The sequence below is a fragment of the Haliotis asinina genome, chromosome 1 (genome assembly GCF_037392515.1).
Source record: "Haliotis asinina isolate JCU_RB_2024 chromosome 1, JCU_Hal_asi_v2, whole genome shotgun sequence".
NCBI lineage: Eukaryota > Metazoa > Mollusca > Gastropoda > Lepetellida > Haliotidae > Haliotis > Haliotis asinina.
Genome location: NC_090280.1, coordinates 104,902 through 129,126, shown reverse-complemented (window position 1 = coordinate 129,126; position 24,225 = coordinate 104,902). Strand labels below are relative to the sequence as shown.

At 43.1% G+C, this 24,225-nt stretch overlaps 1 protein-coding gene and 1 pseudogene across 3 annotated transcripts in view; both read left to right on the top strand.

The window, feature by feature from the left end:
- LOC137286101 (cubilin-like) overlaps window positions 1-24,225 on the top strand; it is a 199,100-nt gene that overhangs the window by 80,147 nt on the left and 94,728 nt on the right. The window contains exons 2-7 of one of the 3 annotated variants that reach the window (XM_067817775.1): window positions 6,804-6,894; window positions 7,217-7,394; window positions 9,341-9,431; window positions 17,551-17,660; window positions 17,791-17,943; window positions 18,399-18,501. In XM_067817775.1, coding sequence (XP_067673876.1) covers window positions 17,886-17,943; window positions 18,399-18,501 — 161 coding nt within the window. In that variant the 5' untranslated portion in view covers window positions 6,804-6,894; window positions 7,217-7,394; window positions 9,341-9,431; window positions 17,551-17,660; window positions 17,791-17,885. Of the gene's footprint in view, window positions 1-6,803; window positions 6,895-7,137; window positions 7,395-9,340; window positions 9,432-17,550; window positions 17,661-17,790; window positions 17,944-18,398; window positions 18,502-18,534; window positions 18,554-24,225 lie in introns of those variants that run through there. The other 2 variants (XM_067817773.1, XM_067817784.1) reach the window with 2 other exon arrangements.
- LOC137257901 (mucin-3A-like) lies at window positions 7,592-8,613 on the top strand (annotated as a pseudogene).

Below are 24,225 nucleotides of genomic sequence, written 5' to 3'. Positions count from 1 at the left end.
TAATATTTTTATGACCGTAAGCATAGGTATTGACACCATCCAAAGCTATCCATCGTTTTGTGTCCATCGGCAATAGAGAAGCCTTATTGAAAGTCAACCCGTATATCTTCGTCACTACGAAGGGTGGTGTGTGAACGTTTTCTTCTTGAATAGGGCCTGCTTGTAGAAGGTATACTTGATATGTCGTTTTACATGTTCTTTTCCACACCTTTAGCCTTTCTTATTTCAGTGTCGTCTGCTTGTTTGATGGAATAGGTCTCAAACGTATTTGGTGAATGGTGTGCCAGCACATTCATCCTTCATCTTACCAAAAAACCTTTTTGTTGACTTGGCTATGCGTGGGGTGGTCTCTCGGGTAATCGTTGGTGTCATATAGATGTATATATTTTTTCATATCCCCGTACATGTCCTCGGTGTGAATCTCCATCAACAGAGAATCTGTATCCGTGTACAATACCTCACAGGTAGGAGTACTTCCCACACCCCTATCCGGATACTGTTTCTTGAGGATGTTGTAGTAGAAGTCATACGTCAGCTGTTTGGACAGGTCTAGAATACTCATAGACCAGTCGATTAAGTTTAATGTGACTCTTTTCCGTATGTGTAGCTGCCAAGTCATCATCGAATATAGTACTTCAATTGTACACCGGTCTCGCTATCAGTTTCCTGATTTTGTCTTCCTCATTCGACTGGACTAGCTTCACGTTAACGCGTTTTCATAAATTCTCCATCCTTTTACCTAATATGGAGTTGTTCATTGGTTTGTACAGGTTTTTCTTGAAGTCGTTTGGGGCCAGCTTTCTGAGGCCCATGTTCATCCTTATTCCATCCAGGGGCTTTGATCAAGCTTCAGTATTCTATGAACTTTAGTCAGTTTCATGCCCAGGGATACAGCTGTAAATTACGATAGTGAATGATATACTTTGTTTTGTTCATCAAATTCGGTACCAGTTTTTCAATGGGGGATCCCCCCACACCCCCAAGCAAGTTACGTTGGTACTTGGATACCCAGTCAGGAATAACCTTCATCCATTCAGGAGTGAGTGGATAGCTGTTATGAGACTGATGCAATTCCGCCGGGCACTCTAAGTCCACTTCCAGGATATAGCCGGTGGGGGAATCCGGCGCTAAACTCATCACATCCCCTACAGGCTGGGCTCATTCGGATCCCCCTGTCAGTAGTTATTGACTCAAGGCCAACCATATAGGTTGTTATAGTATAGAGATAGAGTATTGATTCAAAGGCTTCTTCGGATTGTAGCCGTCCACATGCTCGTTATTCACTTTAACATAACGTTTCAATACCATGGAAATACCACCGCGTAACCCTTTTTCAATAAACAGATGCATATCGTAATCTAAGAATAATTTTAACTCCACACCTGTTTTCTTCAGTAAGGCATCCCAAGATAGCCCAGGACTTGAATAATACCATGCGGGGTCCAACCCGTATTGCTTCAAACACGTTTTTCTGAATATCTCGAAAACATCAGCCAACAGCAACATGTCTGTTTTCAAATATATCATTTAGATTCTTGCAGCCCAGTTTTTCCCATACATGTCTTGCGCATTCATAATCGCCTTGCGAGGCAGATGCGTCGGAGAGCTTTCTATAGAAGCAAGTGAGGTAACTGTGTCTCATTAAACTTGGACCAGTCATACATGTATTCGTACGGATAAATACCCTTGCGCAGCAGCTAAGCTCTAGTTTTCTCTTCTGTGTAATGATTAGTTATAGCCAAATCGTCCCGGTTATTACCCTTTACCAAACTGTCTAGAGACGACAACAGAAATTGAACACCATCGATAAATCGCAGGCTAATTAATGAAAAAGGATATATATCTTTCCTTATTGTTTGGGTCGCAGGTTATGTGACCTTCCACCTTTGAAATGGCCTGCATGATCAAGTGTGAATCATAGCCGCGGAGATTATGAAATACGACGGGGATGTGCATCAATTTCGGATTTGTCCTTTAAGTTGCACGCATTGTGAGCTGCCCCTCGGTATTTCCTGGTCACGTGACAGTGATCTTGCACTGAATCACCAGGTTTACTGCAGACATGACAATGCATGCTTTTGTTGTTGGTTTCCCAATTCGCTGGGGTAATAGGGTATTGGTATTTTGTTGTTTAATTTTTCCTTGATCGCCTCCTCTTTATTTTGTAAACACTTCAGAAATTTTTCAGCCATGCCTGACCCTCTATAAATGACTGGGGGTTTAGTTTCACCATCACCACGATTGACCACATACCTGAATCCACACACCTCGTGGTGTTGTACTTTTTGTGTCAAATTTGAATCAGTGGATTGAGCTACTGTATCGATTGTTTGCATGATAGCTTCGAAGTCGGCGTAGATAATGTATGGTACCGGCAACTGATTTTTGTAGTAAAATTTCAGGATGTTGTATGGATCTTCTGACATCTCTATCTGTTTCCCTGTTCCCCCACCTCCAGGCAATACTCTCCGTCTGAGACAAGCAAGTCCGGCTTTGAGAATCCGTGAAGGCACCTTTCACAGAAGTGTTTCTTCACTTATATTTTCATTGATTGTACACCAAGCAGCTGAAATGTGTTATTGTTATGTAGTGACATTGTTCACATTTTTGTATTAGAAATATATCAGCCGTTTTTCTACCCTCCTTTTACAATAAAGGACTTATCCTGTGGACCATGACTTTTTTCCCTTGACATCCAAATACGTTTATAGCTGAATCTGGATTCTTTTTTTTTTTTTTTTTGTGCACTGAGGGGTGGGTTCGTCCGGTACCATCCCAAATGATCCCATCATCTTCCGTATAACTGGAAAGTCTGCATGGATGTTTCTTGGTTGGAAATTTGGCGACTTTTAACGCTATCCTCATGCAATTCTCCCCTGTATTTGGAATATTAACCATAGCATATTTAGGAGTGGGTACAGGTCTCCCTACTTTCAATGGCATTTAATTTGCTATATCTAGGTGGACCATGTCAGTCTTGTCAACCACCCAACCAGATCCCTGATTAGTGTACCATTCTAATGTTTCACGAATTTTTGCAAATGACCTGTCAGTTGCGGAGTAAGTTGCTCCATTCGCCTGTTGTTTCTCTATTGTCATATTTAATGTGAGTTGAAATTTAATACCTACTAAATCTTTCAGTTCTTCATTCACTTTATGAAATACCAATTGTTTTCTATCTCCAACGTCTATATTTCTTTAAAGTTCCATCTTCCAACCTCTCAAATATTTTCCTATAGCACGCTCAGTAGGCGTCAATTGTAATTCTATAGGTTTTTGTTCCTTCACTAATTCGATGAGCTCAGACTTCCTCATACGGGAATACCCTCGCTTTCCACGTTCACGAGCTTGCTTTATTAGCTCTTTCACAGTATGTGAAACAATTGTCTAAATGTACATCAAGGAAGTAATATACCGTCGTTGCCATAGAGCTATCACATGATCACGGTGCCTCAGTTGACTTCCTTGCACAGTTTCAAGGCAAGGTATCATGATCATATCAGTTGGGTCTCTGAAAAGGGCCTTTCTGAGTGGGGCACTCTCATGGTGAGAGAAGGCACCGACGCACTTCTCCTTGGGAGACATGCGCAACAAAATCTTTCTAATCCTCCCTAGGAGGACTGTGGCAACAAACGGACGCTTTTACTTTTACAAAAACCCTATTCCCTATACTACTACATCACATCTGGCTGTATACAGGTTGTGACATAGACCATGATATTGTCAAACATTTAGGACATCACCTGGCTGTGTAGAGGCTGTGCTGTAGACCATGATGTTGTCAAACATTTAGGACATCACCTGGCTGTGTATACGCTGTGCTGTAGACCATGATATTGTCAAACATTTAGGACATCACCTGGCTGTGTATAGGCTGTGCTGTAGACCATGATATTGTCAAACATTTAGGACATCACCTGGCTGTATACAGGTTGTGACGTAGACCATGATATTGTCAAACATTTAGGACATCACCTGGCTGTGTATAGGTTGTGACGTAGACCATGATATTGTCAAACATTTAGGACATCACCTGGCTGTGTATAGGCTGTGCTGTAGACCATGATATTGTCAAACATTTAGGATGTCACCTGGCTGTGTATAGGTTGTGACGTAGACCATGATATTGTCAAACATTTAGGACATCACCTGGCTGTATACAGGTTGTGACGTAGACCATGATATTGTCAAACATTTAGGACATCACCTGGCTGTATACAGGTTGTGACATAGACCATGATATTGTCAAACATTTAGGATGTCACCTGGCTGTGTATAGGCTGTGCTGTAGACCATGATATTGTCAAACATTTAGGACGTCACCTGGCTGTGTATAGGCTGTGCTGTAGACCATGATATTGTCAAACATTTAGGACATCACCTGGCTGTGTATAGGTTGTGACGTAGACCATGATATTGTCAAACATTTAGGACATCATCTGGCTGTGTATAGGTTGTGCTGTAGACCATGATATTGTCAAACATTTAGGACATCACCTGGCTGTGTATAGGTTGTGACGTAGACCATGATATTGTCAAACATTTAGGACATCATCTGGCTGTGTATAGGTTGTGCTGTAGACCATGATATTGTCAAACATTTAGGACGTCACCTGGCTGTGTACAGGCTGTGCTGTAGACCATGATATTGTCAAACATTTAGGACATCACCTGGCTGCGTATAGGTTGTGACATAGACCATGATATTGTCAAACATTTAGGACATCACCTGGCTGTATACAGGTTGTGACGTAGACCATGATATTGTCAAACATTTAGGACATCACCTGGCTGTGTACAGGTTGTGACATAGACCATTATATTGTCAAACATTTAGGACGTCACCTGGCTGTGTGTAGGTTGTGCTGTAGACCATGATATTGTCAAACATTTAGGACATCACCTGGCTGTGTATAGGTTGTGACATAGACCATGATATTGTCAAACATTTAGGACATCACCTGGCTGTGTATAGGCTGTGCTGTAGACCATGATATTGTCAAACATTTAGGACATCACCTGGCTGTGTATAGGTTGTGACATAGACCATGATATTGTCAAACATTTAGGATGTCACCTGGCTGTGTATAGGCTGTGCTGTAGACCATGATATTGTCAAACATTTAGGACATCACCTGGCTGTGTATAGGTTGTGACATAGACCATGATATTGTCAAACATTTAGGACATCACCTGGCTGTGTATAGGTTGTGACGTAGACCATGATATTGTCAAACATTTAGGACATCACCTGGCTGTGTACAGGCTGTGCTGTAGACCATGATATTGTCAAACATTTAGGACATCACCTGGCTGTGTATAGGTTGTGACGTAGACCATGATATTGTCAAACATTTAGGACATCATCTGGCTGTGTATAGGTTGTGCTGTAGACCATGATATTGTCAAACATTTAGGACGTCACCTGGCTGTGTATAGGCTGTGTATAGGCTGTGCTGTAGACCATGATGTTGTCAAACATTTAGGACATCACCTGGCTGTGTACAGGCTGTGCTGTGGACCATGATATTGTCAAACATTTAGGACGTCACATGTGGTTGTGTATAGGCTGTGCTGTAGTATTATAGAAGATTTGGTTGTGTCATCTTTAGCATGTTTAAGGCGGCAATTGGTACATATTTCTGTTGCAGTGTGCGGCCAGTGTTGTGACATAGACCATGATATTGTCAAACATTTAGGACGTCACCTGGCTGTGTATAGGTTGTGACGTAGACCATGATATTGTCAAACATTTAGGACATCACCTGGCTGTGTATAGGCTGTGCTGTAGACCATGATATTGTCAAACATTTAGGACATCACCTGGCTGTGTATAGGTTGTGACATAGACCATGATATTGTCAAACATTTAGGATGTCACCTGGCTGTGTATAGGTTGTGACATAGACCATGATATTGTCAAACATTTAGGACATCACCTGGCTGTGTATACGCTGTGCTGTAGACCATGATATTGTCAAACATTTAGGACATCACCTGGCTGTGTATAGGTTGTGACATAGACCATGATATTGTCAAACATTTAGGACATCACCTGGCTGTGTATAGGTTGTGACATAGACCATGATATTGTCAAACATTTAGGACGTCACCTGGCTGTGTATAGGCTGTGCTGTAGACCATGATATTGTCAAACATTTAGGACATCACCTGGCTGTGTATAGGTTGTGACATAGACCATGATATTGTCAAACATTTAGGACATCACCTGGCTGTATACAGGTTGTGACATAGACCATGATATTGTCAAACATTTAGGACGTCACCTGGCTGTGTATACGCTGTGCTGTAGACCATGATATTGTCAAACATTTAGGACATCACCTGGCTGTGTATAGGTTGTGACATAGACCATGATATTGTCAAACATTTAGGACATCACCTGGCTGTGTATAGGTTGTGACATAGACCATGATATTGTCAAACATTTAGGACATCACCTGGCTGTGTATAGGTTGTGACGTAGACCATGATATTGTCAAACATTTAGGACATCATCTGGCTGTGTATAGGTTGTGCTGTAGACCATGATATTGTCAAACATTTAGGACGTCACCTGGCTGTGTATAGGCTGTGTATAGGCTGTGCTGTAGACCATGATGTTGTCAAACATTTAGGACATCACCTGGCTGTGTACAGGCTGTGCTGTAGACCATGATATTGTCAAACATTTAGGACGTCACATGTGGTTGTGTATAGGCTGTGCTGTAGTATTATAGAAGATTTGGTTGTGTCATCTTTAGCATGTTTAAGGCGGCAATTGGTACATATTTCTGTTGCAGTGTGCGGCCAGTGTTACGACCATCCGCTACACATCACCATCAGACAGACCACCAGCATCTCGCTCCCCAGCCAGTCAGGGCATTATGAAAGGTACGTTAACATGGTAGGGATCACCAGGGACCTATGCTGTCGGTGTAGGTGTTGATGTTGCAGGGACCTATGTTGTCAGTGTAGGTGTTGATGTTGCAGGGATCTATGCTGTTGGTGTAGGTGTTGATGTTGCAGGGACCTATGCTATAGATTTAAGCTTTGATATTGCAATGATCTACACTGTAAATGAAAGTGTTGATGCTGCTGGGATCTACGCTGTAGATGCAAGTGTTGATATTGCAGTGACCTACACTGTCGATGGAACCTGACTTCAGGAAGCGGTGATCCTCTGCAGCTGGAGTTTGACACCTTCTCTCTGCAGGACTCCCCTGACTGCATCAATGACTACCTAGAGATTTACTCCAGTAGCGGCGACCTTGTGGACCGCTGGTGCGGAGACCTCTACCCAGAGTATATTGTCATTACCAGTGGGAGCATCATCTTCCACAGCGACGACAGAATCAGCGTAGGAGGATTCAAAATCAACGTCAAGCACACATGTATGTCACAGTGTCACCTCGTCCATCACAACCACACATCACATCCATCACAGTCACACAACACATCCATCACAACCACACATCACATCCATCACAATTACACATCACACCCTTCAGAACCACACAACACATCCACCAGAACAACACATCCATCACAATCACACATCCCTTCCATCACAACCACACATTACATCAATCAAAACAACATCCCTTCCATCACAACCACACATCACATCGATCACAATCAGGCATCACATCCATCACAATCACACATCACATCAATCAAAACCACATCCCTTCCATCACAACCACACATCACATCAATCAAAACAACATCCCTTCCATCACAACCACACATCACATCGATCACAATCAGGCATCACATCCATCACAATCACACATCACATCAATCAAAACCACATCCCTTCCATCACAACCACACATCCCTTCCATCACAACCACACATCACATCAATCAAAACAACATCCCTTCCATCACAACCACACATCACATCGATCACAATCAGGCATCACATCCATCACAACCACACATCACTTCCATCACAATTACACATCACATCCCTCACAACCACACATCACTTCCATCAAAACCACACAGCACATCCATCAAAACCACACATCCCATCCATCAAAGCCACATTACTTCCATCACAACCACACATCCCATCCATCAAAGCCACATTACTTCCATCACAACCACACAACACATCCATCACAAACACACATTACATCCATCACAACCACATATTACACCCTTCAAAACCACACATCACATGCACCAGAACAACACATCCATCACAATCACACATCACATCCCTCACAACCACACATCACTTTCATCACAACCACACATCACATCCCTCACAACCACACATCACATCCCTCACAACCACACATCACTTTCATCACAATCACACAACACATCCATCACAATCACACATCACATCCCTCACAACCACACATCACTTTCATCACAATCACACAACACATCCATCACAACCACACATCACTTCCATCACAACCACACATCACATCCCTCACAACCACACATCACTTTCATCACAATCACACAACACATCCATCACAACCACACATCACTTCCATCACAACCACACATCACATCCCTCACAACCACACATCACTTTCATCACAATCACACAACACATCCATCACAATCACACATCACATCCCTCACAACCACACATCACTTTCATCACAATCACACAACACATCCATTACAACCAAACATCACTTCCATCACAACCACACATCACATCCCTCACAACCACACATCACTTTCATCACAATCACACAACACATCCATCACTTCCATCACAACCACACATCACATCCCTCACAACTACACATCACTTTCATCACAATCACACAACACATCCATCACAACCACACATCACTTCCATCACAACCACACATCACATCCCTCACAACCACACATCACTTTCATCACAATCACACAACACATCCATCACAACCACACATCACTTCCATCACAACCACACATCACATCCCTCACAACCAGACATCACTTTCATCACAATCACACAACACATCCATCACAACCACACATCACTTCCATCACAACCACACATCACATCCCTCACAACTACACATCACTTTCATCACAATCACACAACACATCCATCACAACCACACATCACTTCCATCACAACCACACATCACTTTCATCACAACCACACATCACTTTCATCACAATCACACAACACATCCATCACAACCACACATCACATCCATCACAACCACACATCACTTCCATCACAACCACATCACATCTATCAGAACATCACATCCATCACAGCATCACATCACATGATGTGGAAACCGATCCACAGTCTATGTTTGTGTACTGTATTGGCACAGTGTTACAGACCCTCTTCTTCTTTTCAGCTGCCACCTCTTTCCAAAATGTCCAGTTTCCAGTCAGGGCTACCTCCAAACCCAAACTGCTATATGTTCCATTCTATGGAGAAAGTCATCAGTGAGTATTGTTTCAACTTCAAGTTAACAAGAAAATAGTTGAGACAAAATGTAACTAATTATAAACAGTTGTATCCACAATTCACAACCGGACTCAGGTCCCCAACCACCCCCACCATAAAGGATGTAGAACAGTAACTTGGTATCCAACCTATTTAACTCTGATGCCTAATACTGTGAAATCATATGTATATTATCATGGTAACACTGTGCTGTGACTCCCATGTATAGGGGACTTTGTCTTAACTCCGATGTATAAGGGACTGTGTCTTGACTCCCATGTGTAAGTGACTGTGTCTTGACTCCCATGTGTTATTGACTGTGTCTTCACTCCCATGTGTTAGGGACTGTGTCGTGACTCCCATGTGGTAGGAACTTTGCCGTGACTCCCATGTATAAGGGACTGTGTCGTGGCTTGTACCCTGCAATGTGTGAGGGAGTGTGTCTTGACTCCTTGTATAAGAGTCTGTGTCTTGACTTCCATGTGTATTTGACTGTGCTGTGACTTCCATGCATAAGGGACTGTGTCTTGACTCCCATGTATGAGGGACTGTGTCATGACTCCCATGTATAAGTGACTGTGTCATGACTCCCATGTATAAGTTACTGTGCTGTGACTCCCATGTATTAGGGATTTTGCCGTGAATCCCATGTGTTAGGGACTGCGCCGTGACTCCGATGTATAATTTAGTGTGTCTTGACTCCAGTGTATAAGGGACTGTGTCTTGACTTCCATGTGTTCGGGACTGTGTCTTCACTCCCGTGTGGTAGGTACTGTGCCTTCACTCCCGTGTGGTAGGGACTGTGCCGTGACTCCCATGTATAAGGCACTGTGTCTTCACTCCCATGTATAATTGACTGTGTCGTGCCTTGTACACTGCAATGTATAAGGGAGTGTGTCTTGATGCCTTCTATAAGGGACTGTGTTGTGGCTTGTACTCTACAACGTGTAAAGGACTGTGTGTTCATCTAATCTTTAAGTGACTGTGTCTTGACTCCAATGTATAAAGGACTGTGCTGTGACTCCCATGTGTTAGGGACTGTGCTGTGACTCCCATGTGTTATTGACTGTGTCTTGACTCCCATGTGTTAGGGACTGTGCCGTGACTCCCATGTGTAAGGGACCGTGCTGTGACTTCCATGCATAATTGACTGTCTTGACTCCCGTGTATAAGGGACTGTGTCATGACTCCCATGTGTAAGGGACTGTGTCATGACTCATGTATAAGGGACTGTGCTGTGACTCCCATGTGTTTGGGATTTTCCTGTGACTCCCATGTGTTACGGACTGTGCTGTGACTCCATATATAAGCGACTTTCTTGACTCCCATATGTAGAGGACTGTGTCATGACTCCCATGTTTAAGGGACTGTGTCTTGACTCCCATGTATAAGGGCTGTGTCTTGACTCCCATGTATAAGTGACTGTGTCTTGACTACCATGTGTAAGGGACTGTGTCTTGACCCCTATGTGTAAAGGACTGTGTCTTGACTCTCATGTATAAGGGACTGTGTCATGACTCCCATGTATAGGGGAGTGTGTGTTGACTCCCATGTATAACGGACTGTGTCTTGACTCCCATGCATCAGGGGCTGTGTTATGGCTCCCTTGTGTAAGGGACTGTGTCATGACTCCTATGTGTAAGGGACTGTGTCATGACTCCCATGTGTAATTTACTGTCCTGTGACTCCTATGTTTCAATCAGTGTGTCTTGACTCCCATTTGTAAGGACCGTATCATGACTTCCATGTGTAAGGGACTGTGTCTTGTCTCCCATGTGTAAAGCACTGTGTCTTGACTCCAATGTGTAAAGGACTGTGTCTTGAATCCCATGTATAAGCGACTGTGTCTTGACTCCAATGCATAATGGACTGTGTCATAACTCCCATTTGTAAAGGACTGTGTCTTGACTCCCATGCAACAGGGACTGTGTCTTGACTCCCATTTGTAAGGGACTGTGTCTTGACTCCAATGTGTTAAGGACTGTGCTGTGAAGCCCATGTGTTGGGGACTGTGTCTTAACTCCCATGTGATAGGGACTGTGCCGTGACTCCGGCTTGTCTCACCAGGACTTTGTGCTTGACCAGCATGATGTGTTCTTTCATCACATTTTTTGCTCCCAGCATGGCCCCACGAACATTTGTGTTTGTGCTCCCAGCATGGCCCCCACGGACATTTGTGTTTGTGCTCCCAGCATGGTCCACACTGACATTTGTGATTGTGCTCCCATCATGGCCCACATTGACATTTGTGTTAGTGCTCCCGGCATGGCCCACGTTTACATTTGTGTTAGTGCTCCCAGCATGGCCCACACAGGCATTTGTGTTTGTGCTCCCAGCATGGACATTTGTGTTTGTATAAGGGACTGTGGTGTAACTCCCATGTGTTAGGGATTTTCCCGTGACTCCCATGTGTTAGGGACTGTGCCTTGACTCCCATTTATAAGTTACTGTGTTATGACTCCCATGTGTGAAGAACTATGTCTTGACTCCCATGCATCAGGGACTGTGTCTTGACTCCCATGTATAAGGGAGTTTGTCTTGACTTCCATGTACAAGGGACTGTGTCATGACTCCCATGTACAAGGGACTGTGTCTTCACTCCCATTTGTAAAGGACTGTGTCTTGACTCCCATGTCTTAGGGACTGTGTCTTCACTCTCATGTATAAGGGACTCTCATGACTCCCATGTGTAAAGGACTGTGTCATGACTCCTATGTATAAGGGACTGTGTCTTGACTCCCATGTGTAAAGGACTGTGTCATGACTCCCATGGATAAGGTACTGTGTCTTGGCTCCCATGTATAAGGGACTGTGTCTTAACTCCCATGCATAAGGGGCTGTGTCATGACTTGAATGTATAAGGGGCTGTGTCATGACTCCCATGCATAAGGAACTGTGTCATGACTCCCATGTATAAGGGACTGTGTCTTGATTCCTATGTATAAGGGACTGTGTCTTGACTCCCATGTGTAAAGGACTGTGTCATGACTCCCATGGATAAGGTACTGTGTCTTGATTCCCATGTGTAAGGGACTGTCTTGACTCCCATATGTAAGGTACTGTGTCTTGACTCCCATGTATAAGCAACTGTGTCTTGTCTCCCACCATGGCCCATACGGACATTTGTGTTTGCGCATCCAGCATGGCCCCCACGGACATTTGTGTTTGTTCTCCCATCATGGCCCACATGGACATTTGTGTTTGTGCTCCCAGCATGGCCAACACGGACATTTGTGTTTGTGCTCCCAGCATGGCCCCCACAGACATTTGTGTTTGTGCTCCCGGCATGGCCCACGTTTACATTTGTGTTTGCGCTCCCAGCATGGCCCCCACAGACATTTGTGTTAGTGCTCCCAGCATGCCCCACACAGACATTTGTGTTTGTGCTCCCAGCATGGCCCACATGGACATTTGTGTTTGTGCTCCCAGCATGGCCCACATGGACATTTGTGTTTGTGCTCCCAGCATGGCCCCCACAGACATTTGTGTTTGTGCTCCCGGCATGGCCCACGTTTACATTTGTGTTTGCGCTCCCAGCATGGCCCCCACAGACATTTGTGTTTGCGGATCCAGCATGGCCCCCACGGACATGACTCCAATGTGTAAAGGACTGCGTCATGACTCCCATGCATAAGGGACTGTGTCATGACTCCCATGCATAAGGTACTGTGTCATGACTCCCATGGATAAGGGCTGTGTCTTGGCTCCCATGTATAAGGGACTGTGTGATGACTCCCATGTATAAAGGACTGTGTGATGACTCCCATGTACAAGGGACTGTGTCTTGACTCCCATGCATAAGAGGCTGTGTCATGACTTGAATGCATAAGGGACTGTGTCGTGACTCCCATGTATGAGAGACTGTGTCTTGATTCCCATGTGTAAGGGACTGTGTCTTCACTCCTTTGTTTCAGGGAGTGTGTCTTGACTCCCATTTGTAATTGACTGTGTCATGACTCCCATTTGTAAGGAACTGTGTCTTGACTCCCATGTGTAGAGGACTGTGTCTTGACTCCCATGTATAAGCGACTGTGTCTTGACTCCCATCATGGCCCACATGGACATTTGTGTTTGTGCTCCCAGCATGGCCCACATGGACATTTGTGTTTGTGCTCCCAGCATGGCCCCCACTGACGTTTGTGTTTGAGAATCCAGCATGGCCCCCACAGACATTTGTGTTTGTGCTCCCATCATGGCCCACGTTTACATTTGTGTTAGTGCTCCCAGCATGGCCCCCACTGACGTTTGTGTTTGGGCATCCAGCATGGCCCCCACAGACATTTGTGTTTGTGCTCCCAGCATGGCCTACATGGACATTTGTGTTTGTGCTCCCAGCATGGCCCTCACTGACGTTTGTGTTTGGGCATCCACCATGGGCCACACAGACATTTGTGTTTGTGCTCCCAGCATGGCCAGCATGGACATTTGTGTTTTTTCTCTGATCATGGTCCAGACGGATATTTGTGTTTGTGCTCCCAAGATGTCCCCCATGGACACTTGTGTTTTTGTTCCCAGCATGACCCCCACAAACATTTGTGTTTGCGGATCCAGGATGGCCCCCACGGACATGACTCCAATGTGTAAAGGACTGCGTCATGACTCCCATGCATAAGGGACTGTGTCATGACTCCCATGCATAAGGTACTGTGTCATGACTCCCATGGATAAGGGCTGTGTCTTGGCTCCCATGTATAAGGGACTGTGTGATGACTCCCATGTATAAGGGACTGTGTGATGACTCCCATGTACAAGGGACTGTGTCTTGACTCCCATGCATAAGAGGCTGTGTCATGACTTGAATGCATAAGGGACTGTGTCGTGACTCCCATGTATGAGAGACTGTGTCTTGATTCCCATGTGTAAGGGACTGTGTCTTGACTCCCATGGGTAAGGGACTGTGTCTTCACTCCTTTGTTTCAGGGAGTGTGTCTTGACTCCCATTTGTAATTGACTGTGTCATGACTCCCATTTGTAAGGAACTGTGTCTTGACTCCCATGTGTAAAGGACTGTGTCTTGACTCCCATGTATAAGCGACTGTGTCTTGACTGCCATCATGACCCACATGGACATTTGTGTTTGTTCTCCCAGCAAGGCCCATATGGACATTTGTGTTTGCGCATCCAGCATCGCACCCACGGACATTTGTGTTTGTGCTCCCAGCATAGCCCCCTCAGACATCTGTGTTTGTGCTCCCATCATGGCCGACAGAGACATTTGTGTTTGTTCTCCCATCATGGCCCACATGGACATTTGTGTTTGTGCTCCCAGCATGGCCAACACGGACATTTGTGTTTGTGCTCCCAGCATGGCCGACACGGACATTTGTGTTTGTGCTCCCAGCATGGCCCCCACGGACATTCGTGTTTGTGCCCCCAGCATGGCCCCCACAGATATTTGTGTTTGTGCTCCCAGGATGGCCCCCTCAGACATTTGTGTTTGTGCTCCCAGGATGACCCACACAGACATTTGTGTTTGTTCTCCCAGGATGGTCCACACAGACATTTGTGTTTGTGCTCCCAGCATAGCCTCCACAGACATTTATGTTTGTTCTCCCAGCATGGCCCCCACAGACATTTTTGTCTTTGTGCATCCAGCATGGCCCCCACAGACATTTGTGTTTGTGCTCTCATCATGGCCCACATGGACATTTGTGTTTGTGCTCCCAGCATGGCCCACATGGACATTTGTGTTTGTGCTCCCAGCATGGCCCCCACGGACATTTGTGTTTTTTCTCCCATCATGGCCCAGACGGATATTTGTGTTTGTACTCCCAGCATAGCCCCCACGGACATTTGTGTTTGTGCTCCCAGCATGGGAAACTTCTTAATATCTGTCAGTAAAACTTATGTGTGGCAGATCCCAAAGTGGTGTCTTTTGCTATTTACAGGTTTTTATGATATATTGTTTTCTCGGTTCCATGAACATGTTGCTGACTTCGTTTCGAGCACAACTCGAAAACCATTTGATATGTTTCAAAAGATCTTGGCAGATATACGAGACAGATCTTGAAATGGTGACTTTTTCTGATTACGCTATGGCATTTATATTTTCGATGAATTCCATGGAAACAGACTTGGTCTAAAAACACAATAAGTACCTGTCGGATGATTTGTCCTTTCAAATATGTGGGGGCCGGGGAGATATGTCATCTTCTGGTGACTCTTGATGATAAAGCCGGGTTCTTCATCGGGAACACAGCCCTTCTGACAATCTGGGTAATGCAGAAGTCTGCAGTGTTGAGGAGCCTTCATATTCTCCGAAAAGTTCTTGGTGGGTTCAACTAGGCAGTACTTCCTGGGAGAAGTCCCATTTGCTTTCTGGTCTCATAGTAGAGGGGGCAAGTTGATGACTGACTAAACCAGAATCGCACAAAGCTTCTCTGCTGCATTTCTGTTCTAATCTGTGAAGCATAATAATATCACTCTATTGTCCTGACAAAGGAATTCTTTTTACAACAGTGAGGCATGCAGCATGGTTAAAACAAATCAAGCAAAAGACATGATCACATTAAACGCACAAATGAAGGCGGTGGTGAGAACCAGTAAATACTGTAAGAGACTAGTAGACAAATACATCTGAAATAGTTGCTAAGGCCTAACATTCATTTTAAACTTTAATGCTAACAGTATTAAAAGATGTTTGGGATCTTTTTGTGCGAACTTTGTTGACGAGAAATCTACATCCAGATGGTAAGAGTTTAAAACAAGAATGTAAATCATGAGACGGGGTGGATAAAATTTTGTTCTCAGACAGTAAAACATGCTTCTCATACATGTAACAAAGGGGGTTAAAATTCATGCCAACAATTTTTGAACATGTGATTACAACTTTTTGCTGTCTGGTTCTGTTTTGGAGAGAAAGGGCACCGAACCATCAATGAACAGAACAACAGAATAGATTGGATACAACAATTATAGAAAACATTTAAATGGTATTGTCAATGTTAAAAGAATCAAGCCTTCTCACAAAATACGTCCTTTGTTGACATTTCTTGTATATAGCCTCAGCATTTTGAGAGAAAGTGAGTTTACTGTCTATGATAGTTCCGAGATACTTGTAATACATGACAGTCTCTATCATGTCACCATGGATTTGCAGAGGTTCACAGTTTGAATTTTGCCTGAAGTCACTTACCATCTCTTTGATTTTTCTAGTGTTTAGCGTTTCTGCTACACCATGTTGTAAATGTCTTGACTTCAGACAATTATAACCTTCTTGAGAGTCTGTCAGGAGAGCAACTAGTGCAGTTTCATCTGCCAACTTTACTGCTGAGCAGTTATCCTTAGTGCTCCTGCAATCCTTGGTGTACAAAATGAAAAATACCGAGGACAGGACACAACCATGTAGGGCACCTGAGTGTTGAAAAGAGTGACATTGGAGAGTTATTGACTTTACATATTGGATTCTATGGGAAAAGAAGCTTGAAATCCACTGATGATAGAATTGTTCACGGTGAGGTCCAGGAGTTTCTGAAGGAGAATATTCAATGCGAGCATAGGAGCATGGTTTCTCAAGGTGTTCGTACACTCTGTGTAGGAGACTCGGTGTGCCTTCCTCTAGTCCACACGGTGCGTGGTAGGCATACAGAAGTGGATCGAGTTTGTCTAATGTCATTGAGGAGGCAGCTGAGAATGGTTTGTTCAAAACACTTCATCAGCCCCGATGTAAGCGCTATAGGTCTGTAGTCATTCAAACAGAATGGCTTGGATTTCTTTGGCACAGGGATTATTTCACAGTTTCCACAGTTTGGAGATACAATGGTTATCCATGGAGTGTTGAAACAATGTGCAGATGATGTAAGCCAGCTGATCACTGCACTCTTTGAGAACAATATTGTCCACTGTATCTGGCGCTGTCAATTTCTGAATATTAATTTTCTGAAGACAACGGGTGACGTCAGTTTCCGAAATGATCATGTCACTGTCCAGGTAAGGTAACTGATTCTGAAAGGGGTATCATGTTCTGAAAGAAATGTAACATCATGCAGATAACACCAAATTTGAGACAGTCAAGCTAACAATACTTGTCATTTGTTTGTCGGAAATTTGTTGTGGTTTCTGTTGGGAGTTGTTTAGTGGTTGTATTTTCAGATGCCAGGTGTTACTTGTGTGTTACAGAAAACTACTGACATTCTCCTGGAAGGTGACAAGATCTGATGCCACTCAGCTCACGCAGGTCCATTTCCAGGCCTACTGTGATGATGCCCACACAGTTCACATCACTGAGGGTGAGGCACCGCATCTCTTAATTGTCATAACTTGTCTGCCCCCTCTGTCTGTTGAGCCATTACTTCTCCCTTTCTCCCAAGGTGAGACTGGCATCAGTATGGACCATTCATCTGTGCTCTCTATCAACAGTGAACCAGACGTCTGATCTTCTGTTCCACTACTGTGCTTATCCTTCCCATCAGGCCATCGTGAGTGACACGTCCCAGCTCACAATATCTGTCAAGATGCCGTCACATGGGTCCAAGCGGCTTATCCGTTTCTCTATCTCAGCTGTTTCCAACTGTGAGTATTATGAGGTTTGAGATACTAAAGAATTTCTATAACCAACTAAACATGGTCACTTTGACCTCTGTCTCTGAAACTTAGCTAACTGAATCACATTGACCTGTGTCTCTGTAGCTAACAATACTGGATCAGCTTTATCCTTGTCTCTGTAGCTAACAATACTGGATCAGCTTTATCCTTGTCTCTGTAGCTAACAATACTGGATCAGCTTTATCCTTGTCTCTGTAGCTAACAATACTGGATCAGCTTTATCCTTGTCTCTGTAGCTAACAATACTGGATCAGCTTTATCCTTGTGTCTGTAGCTAACAATACTGGATCAGCTTTATCCTTGTCTCTGTAACTGACAGTAATGGATCATCTAGAACCTTGTCTCTCTAACCCTCACTTAATAAACTACTCTGCCAATGCTCTCCACAATATTACAGATACATCTAATCTTAACCCTTACAGATACATCTGTATGTGATGGAAGTGATGCCGTTCATGAAGTGTCTGTAACCCAGAATCCACAGTACATCATTGTTCCATGGTCTGTTTCTGGACTGATGCTGACGTAAGTACCAATACATCATTGCTCCTTGGTCTGTTTCTGGACTGATGCTGACGTAAGTACCAATACATCAATGCTCCTTGGTCTGTTTCTAGACTGATGCTGACGTAAGTACCAATACATCATTGTTCCTTGGTCTGTTTCTAGACTGATGCTGACGTAAGTACCAATACATCATTGCTTACGTTTCTTCATGAAGAGTTCATGAAGAATTCATGAACATTAAATGAGACATCTGCTTCACGAAGAGTTCATGAAGATACTTCATGAAGACTTCATGAAGAGTTCATGAATTTCATTCACGAAGAGTTCATGAATTTTCTTCCTGAAGAGTTCATGAACATTAATGGGACATCTACTTCATGAAGACGTCCTGAAGAGTTTATGAAGATAATTCCTGAAGAGTTCATGAAGATACTTCCTGAAGAGTTCATGAAGACCCCTTGAAGTGTTCATGAAGACCCCCTGAAGAGTTCTGACACAAGTCACATAATCTGACCATGTCATGCAACCTGGCAGGCAACACATAAATTCATCACCAATAGATGTAACATAAATTAAATATCAAGCAGCAAAGAGGACAAACAGAAAACAAGATTTTGATGGGATTTCCTTTTTATTCAAATTTTCAGCAGACAATTCTGATTAATTATTTAAAGACAACACAAGAACCTGTATCCAAACATTGTGCTCTAGAATGAAAGAAGCTGTCATCCATATATACTTGTTCTATCTTTACTACAGCTTGGATGTCAATCAGTCTGTATCCAGGAAAATAAATGTATTAGGAACACCATTTCATGCAGCAGATTGTAATATACAATTTCAGAAAGTGTAATCCCGTTATATTATATGTTTTTAAGTAGACAATGATAGTCACAACCAAACAACAGAGAATTTACAACAGGGCCTAAAATCATCTACCTGGGCGTTGTACGTGGGGCATCACAATTAATCTCAGAAGAAACAGGATGGAAGAATCTTCAGGAAGAGCACTGGTAACATCACTGAAGATGCCCACATTGGTTTAAGAATAGTTAGTGAATGAGTTGAGTTCCAGCAATATCACGACAAGGAACACAAGAGAGGGGCTACATACATTGTACTCATGTGACGAATCAAACCCAAGTCTTCAGTGTGAAGAGTGAACACTTTGGCTCAGGAATATAATCATCAAGCAGAACTTCGTCTTTGTTTTCAACATTTGCATGATTAGGACCATTTCCTCAGTATCGTCCAGTGGAAATCTGAAAAACATTGTAACCAACAACATTTAATCACAGTCTTTCCATTTCAAAGAGTCTAAAGCAAATATTGAAACTTTGTTGTTTAAGAGAAAATAATGACTGCTCAAAATGTTAAGTATATATAACCTGTTTCAGATAATTTTTCAGCTGTTTATAATTAAACAATTTTAAATGATTTATTGACACTGATGACCTTACATTATTTTTTTAATGGAAAGAATCCATATCAAGTAACAAAACTGGCTTCTAAATCACTAGTCTACATTCATAACCAAATATATTCTGAAATATCTGCATTTCCCAACACTTAAAATAATCAGCACATCATAATATAGAAAAACGTTTAGCCGACTTAATCATTGTCCCGAATACCCCTCCAAAGTGAGGTGAGTATGGAGGATTGAAGTGCCATTTTACTCCTCGGTTAGCCATGGAACGTTGAACAGCATCCTGATCCAGCTTGTGAAAAAGTTCCTTGAGTTCTTTAATGGCACCAACGAAGTTGGTTCCATTGTCCGATATTACCTCTTGTGGTAGACCTTGCTGATTTACCATTCTGTAGAAAGCATTTAGAAATGCACTTGTGTCCAAGTTGTATGCCATTTCCAGGTGAACAGCTCGTGTAGTTAAACATGTGAATAGACACAAATAATGTTTTTGAACGCGCCTTTCCTCTGCCTTGCACTGTGATAAATGGGCCAGCATAATCCACTCATGTCTGGCTGAATGCACAGAGTGACTTTTGGAGTCTCATTTTCGGTAATGGCGCCATCAATGGACAAACAGGTTTTGCTTTGGCCCTGTGACATCTAGCACATTCCTTCTTCCATTCTCATATAGCTTCTCGTCCTGAGATAATCCAGTATGAACCCGACACTGCGGCCAATGTTTGATTCGTGCCCAGAACAAGTTTACCGTCTTCGTGATACTGTTTAATGATGAGCTTTGTCACCCAACTTTTCCGAGGCAGAATTATGGGAAATCTTGCTCCAAGAGGCAAACATTCAGCGTCTCTTAGGCGCCCACTCATTCTCATGACTCCATTTTCATCTAGTTGTGGCTGGAGTGAAGGAGTTTAGAACTGGAAGGCAGCGCCTTTCCTGATTGCAAAGCAGCATATTCTACTGGAAATGACTCCTCCTGTGCATTGGCAATGATTCTGTGTTCAGACTCTTCTATTTCCTCTGCTGTAAGTTCACCTTTTATTCTGTATTCACCCGAAGTGGAACAGTTATATAAGAATCTGTATGCCCACGCATTGATACATGTGAGTTTTCTCCAGCTGGCGAATTTTGAAGGTTCAAGTCTGAACATCTCAATATCAGGTTTCTGTACCACAACTAGAGCAACATTCTTGTTAGTTTTTGCTTCCTTGTCATCCTTTAACATGTTAAGCGACAATGCTTTGTTTGATGGCCATTCAGATTCTGGGTCCAAGCAGAAACATAGGTCCATACCACCATAATTGGTTGTTTATCAGACAAGAAACCATCACACCTCTTGAAAGAAGATCTGCAGGATTTTCTGCCGAAGGTATGTGTCGCCACTGATTTGGATTTGTGATGCTGTGTATTTCACCAATTCTGTTGGCAATTGTTGTTTTTAATCCAGCACAAGGCATTCATGCTGTCTGACCAGAAAGTAACTGTTTCAATCTCTATCTGAAGGATCTTGACTACTTCACAGGCAAGTCTGAGACCAAGTATAGCTGCCATCAGTTCAAGGCGTGGTATACGAAAAGCTTTCAACGGAGCGACATGACATTTTGCAGCAACTATCCTGCTAGATTTTTTCCCGTCCAGGTAAGTATAAACGGAATATACAACAGTTCCATATGCATCCTGTGATGCATCAACAAAGGTGTGAATTGATACTGAACAAACCTCAGCGTCTAGATGCAAACCTGAACACATTGTATTTCTTGCAATTGTACTAACCATTTGTCTATTTTCTGTTGCAGGTGTTGGGGCAATTCATCATCCCAGTCATGTCCTGTTAACCACATTTCCTGTAACAGAATCTTGGCAGTGATGATGAATGGTCTTATGAATCCTAGCGGATCAAATAGTCTTGCCAGTTGCCTAAGAAACCCTCTCTTGGTGGTTTCTTTTTGAAAAAACGTTCCTGCTTTAAATGTGAAAATGTCTTTTTCAGCAATCCACATGAGCCCAAGAGCTTTTACAGATGGCAAATGGCCCTTTGAAAGATCAATCTCGGAAGCTCTGTCTTCTTCGGGGATTTTATCTAGGACTTTCAGTGAATTGGACAACCATTTTCGAGCATGCATTGAAGCACTAGACCATAACTGAGTTAACTCTTTGTACAGTTTTATGCCTTCATCGGCATTCTCTACTGTCCATGCTGTCATCCATATAGGTGGATTTCATAACAGTTTCAGCGGCCAGAGGGAGATCTGCCGCTTGTCTCTTAGCATGTTCTTGAGTTACATACTGAGCCAAGAATGGAGAAGAGGTGTTTCCAAATACAACACGACTGAACTCGTACACCTCAGGAGGAGAATCTGTATTCATAGATCTCCAGAGAAATCTGTGGTATGGTCTATCCTGTGGTGAGATTTTGATCTGCAAGAACATCTCTGCAATATCACAAATAAGGGCTACTGGTTTTCTCCTGAACAGTATCAGCACATCAAAGAGTTCACAATGAAGCTTCGGACCTGGACTGATTACATCATTTAGTGATGTGTCTTGAAACTTTGCTGAAGCATCAAAAACTATGCGGACTTTTGTTGTGGCTTTATCTGGGCGCAAGATTGGGAAATGAGGAAGATACCACATACCTTCTCTTGAATCCTGACGTTCTACTTTACGGACATATCCTTTCTCGACATATTGCAAGATTATTTTGTCATAGGCTAATGCTATGTTTTGGTCCCTGGATAATTTCTTTTCAGTGCTAAGCAACCTACTGAATGCCATATCATAGTCATTTGGCAATGATGGAGTACTCTTCCAGGGGACACTAATCTGGTATCGGCCATTCTCATAAAGTAAGGTATCGTGTGCTTTGTGAAGAGCTTGCTCTTCATCTGGTGTAAGGGGTTTGAGAGGATTCTTAATCTCATCAATTTCCCAAAATGATTTCACAAGGGAGCATAAGTCACTGTCTTTGCTGTATGCATGATATGTATATGCACAGTGTGTTTGGGAGATAGCTTGACTGCAGAGCTTGCCTATTCATGTCCATCCAAGGGGCGTTCTCCTTGCAATAGGATCACCTATTTCCCCACACACATCTTCACATGACTGATGCAGATGCACCTTGTCAATTCCTATCAGGAGATCAATTATTGGACGTCGCCCAACGTTAGGGAAGCTTATGTTTTCTAAGTGACCCCATTTGTGTCTGTACTTCTGCCAGTCAATCACCTGAAGGTCGCCTGTAACCCTGGTTGTAGTCAATGCAGACATGTCCTCATTCACAGTGCCATCCACACTTTCAATCTCAAATGTGACAGGCCTCGTCTCAAATGTTTCTTTCTTACCATTCAAGACACTCACAGATATCTTCTCTATTCAACCCTGCATACCTAATTCTGACGCAACATCAGCATTGATATAGGACCTCGTACTTGCATCATCCAACAATGCGTTAACACGAATCCTTTTATTCCCGTTCTTCAGTATTACTGGGACTGTCCTAAGTGCTATGAGAGGTTGGTCATTATCCAATGGTACGGTTGCATGCGCTCTTTCAGAAAACACCTGATCATGACCTTTTGTTACAGAACTTACCTGAGCATTTTCCCTATTCGCAACTGAACCATGTCTCAAGTCCAGATTGCATTCTGAATAATCTGTTTTGAGTGTGCCATCATGTAAAAGCCTGTTATGGGTTTTCACACTCCCATTGATCCCACATCGATATGTGTGTCTACATTGTGCACCGCAATGAATGCCACAAAGACAACAGAAACATAATTTCAGTTTCTTAGCAGTGTTCCATCTCTCAGAAAGAGTCATGTTTTTGAACACGTTACATTTCCATAACACATGCTGTTCACTACAAACCTTGCATACAACATCCCTGTATGACTTTCTACTCTGTCCTGTCTCACCAACAAACGAGCACGATTCTTTTCTTTTGCTCCTATCAGAAACACCATGTTTTGTTTCTGCAGCTATTGTTTGGTATTCAGCTTCCTGAAGTACCCATTCTCTCAATGTCTCGACTGTCTCTTGTCTATCTCTATCATGAAGCCACCTCTGGTACTGAGCTACCATAGATTCCGTCAGTTTCTTTTGTAGTGTGGCATACAATAACCCGTTACCTAACTCTTTTACTCTATCTGCTTCTCTCAAATTAATGACAGCAATGTCTAAAACATCGGCAAATTTTTTAACATCTCTGACAGAGCCTGGGCGAATAGGCTTCAAATTTGTCACTTCTTCTAACTCTAATGCTGCTTGACGCCTTTTACCACCATACTTCCTATCTAGACGTTCTAACGCAGTATCAT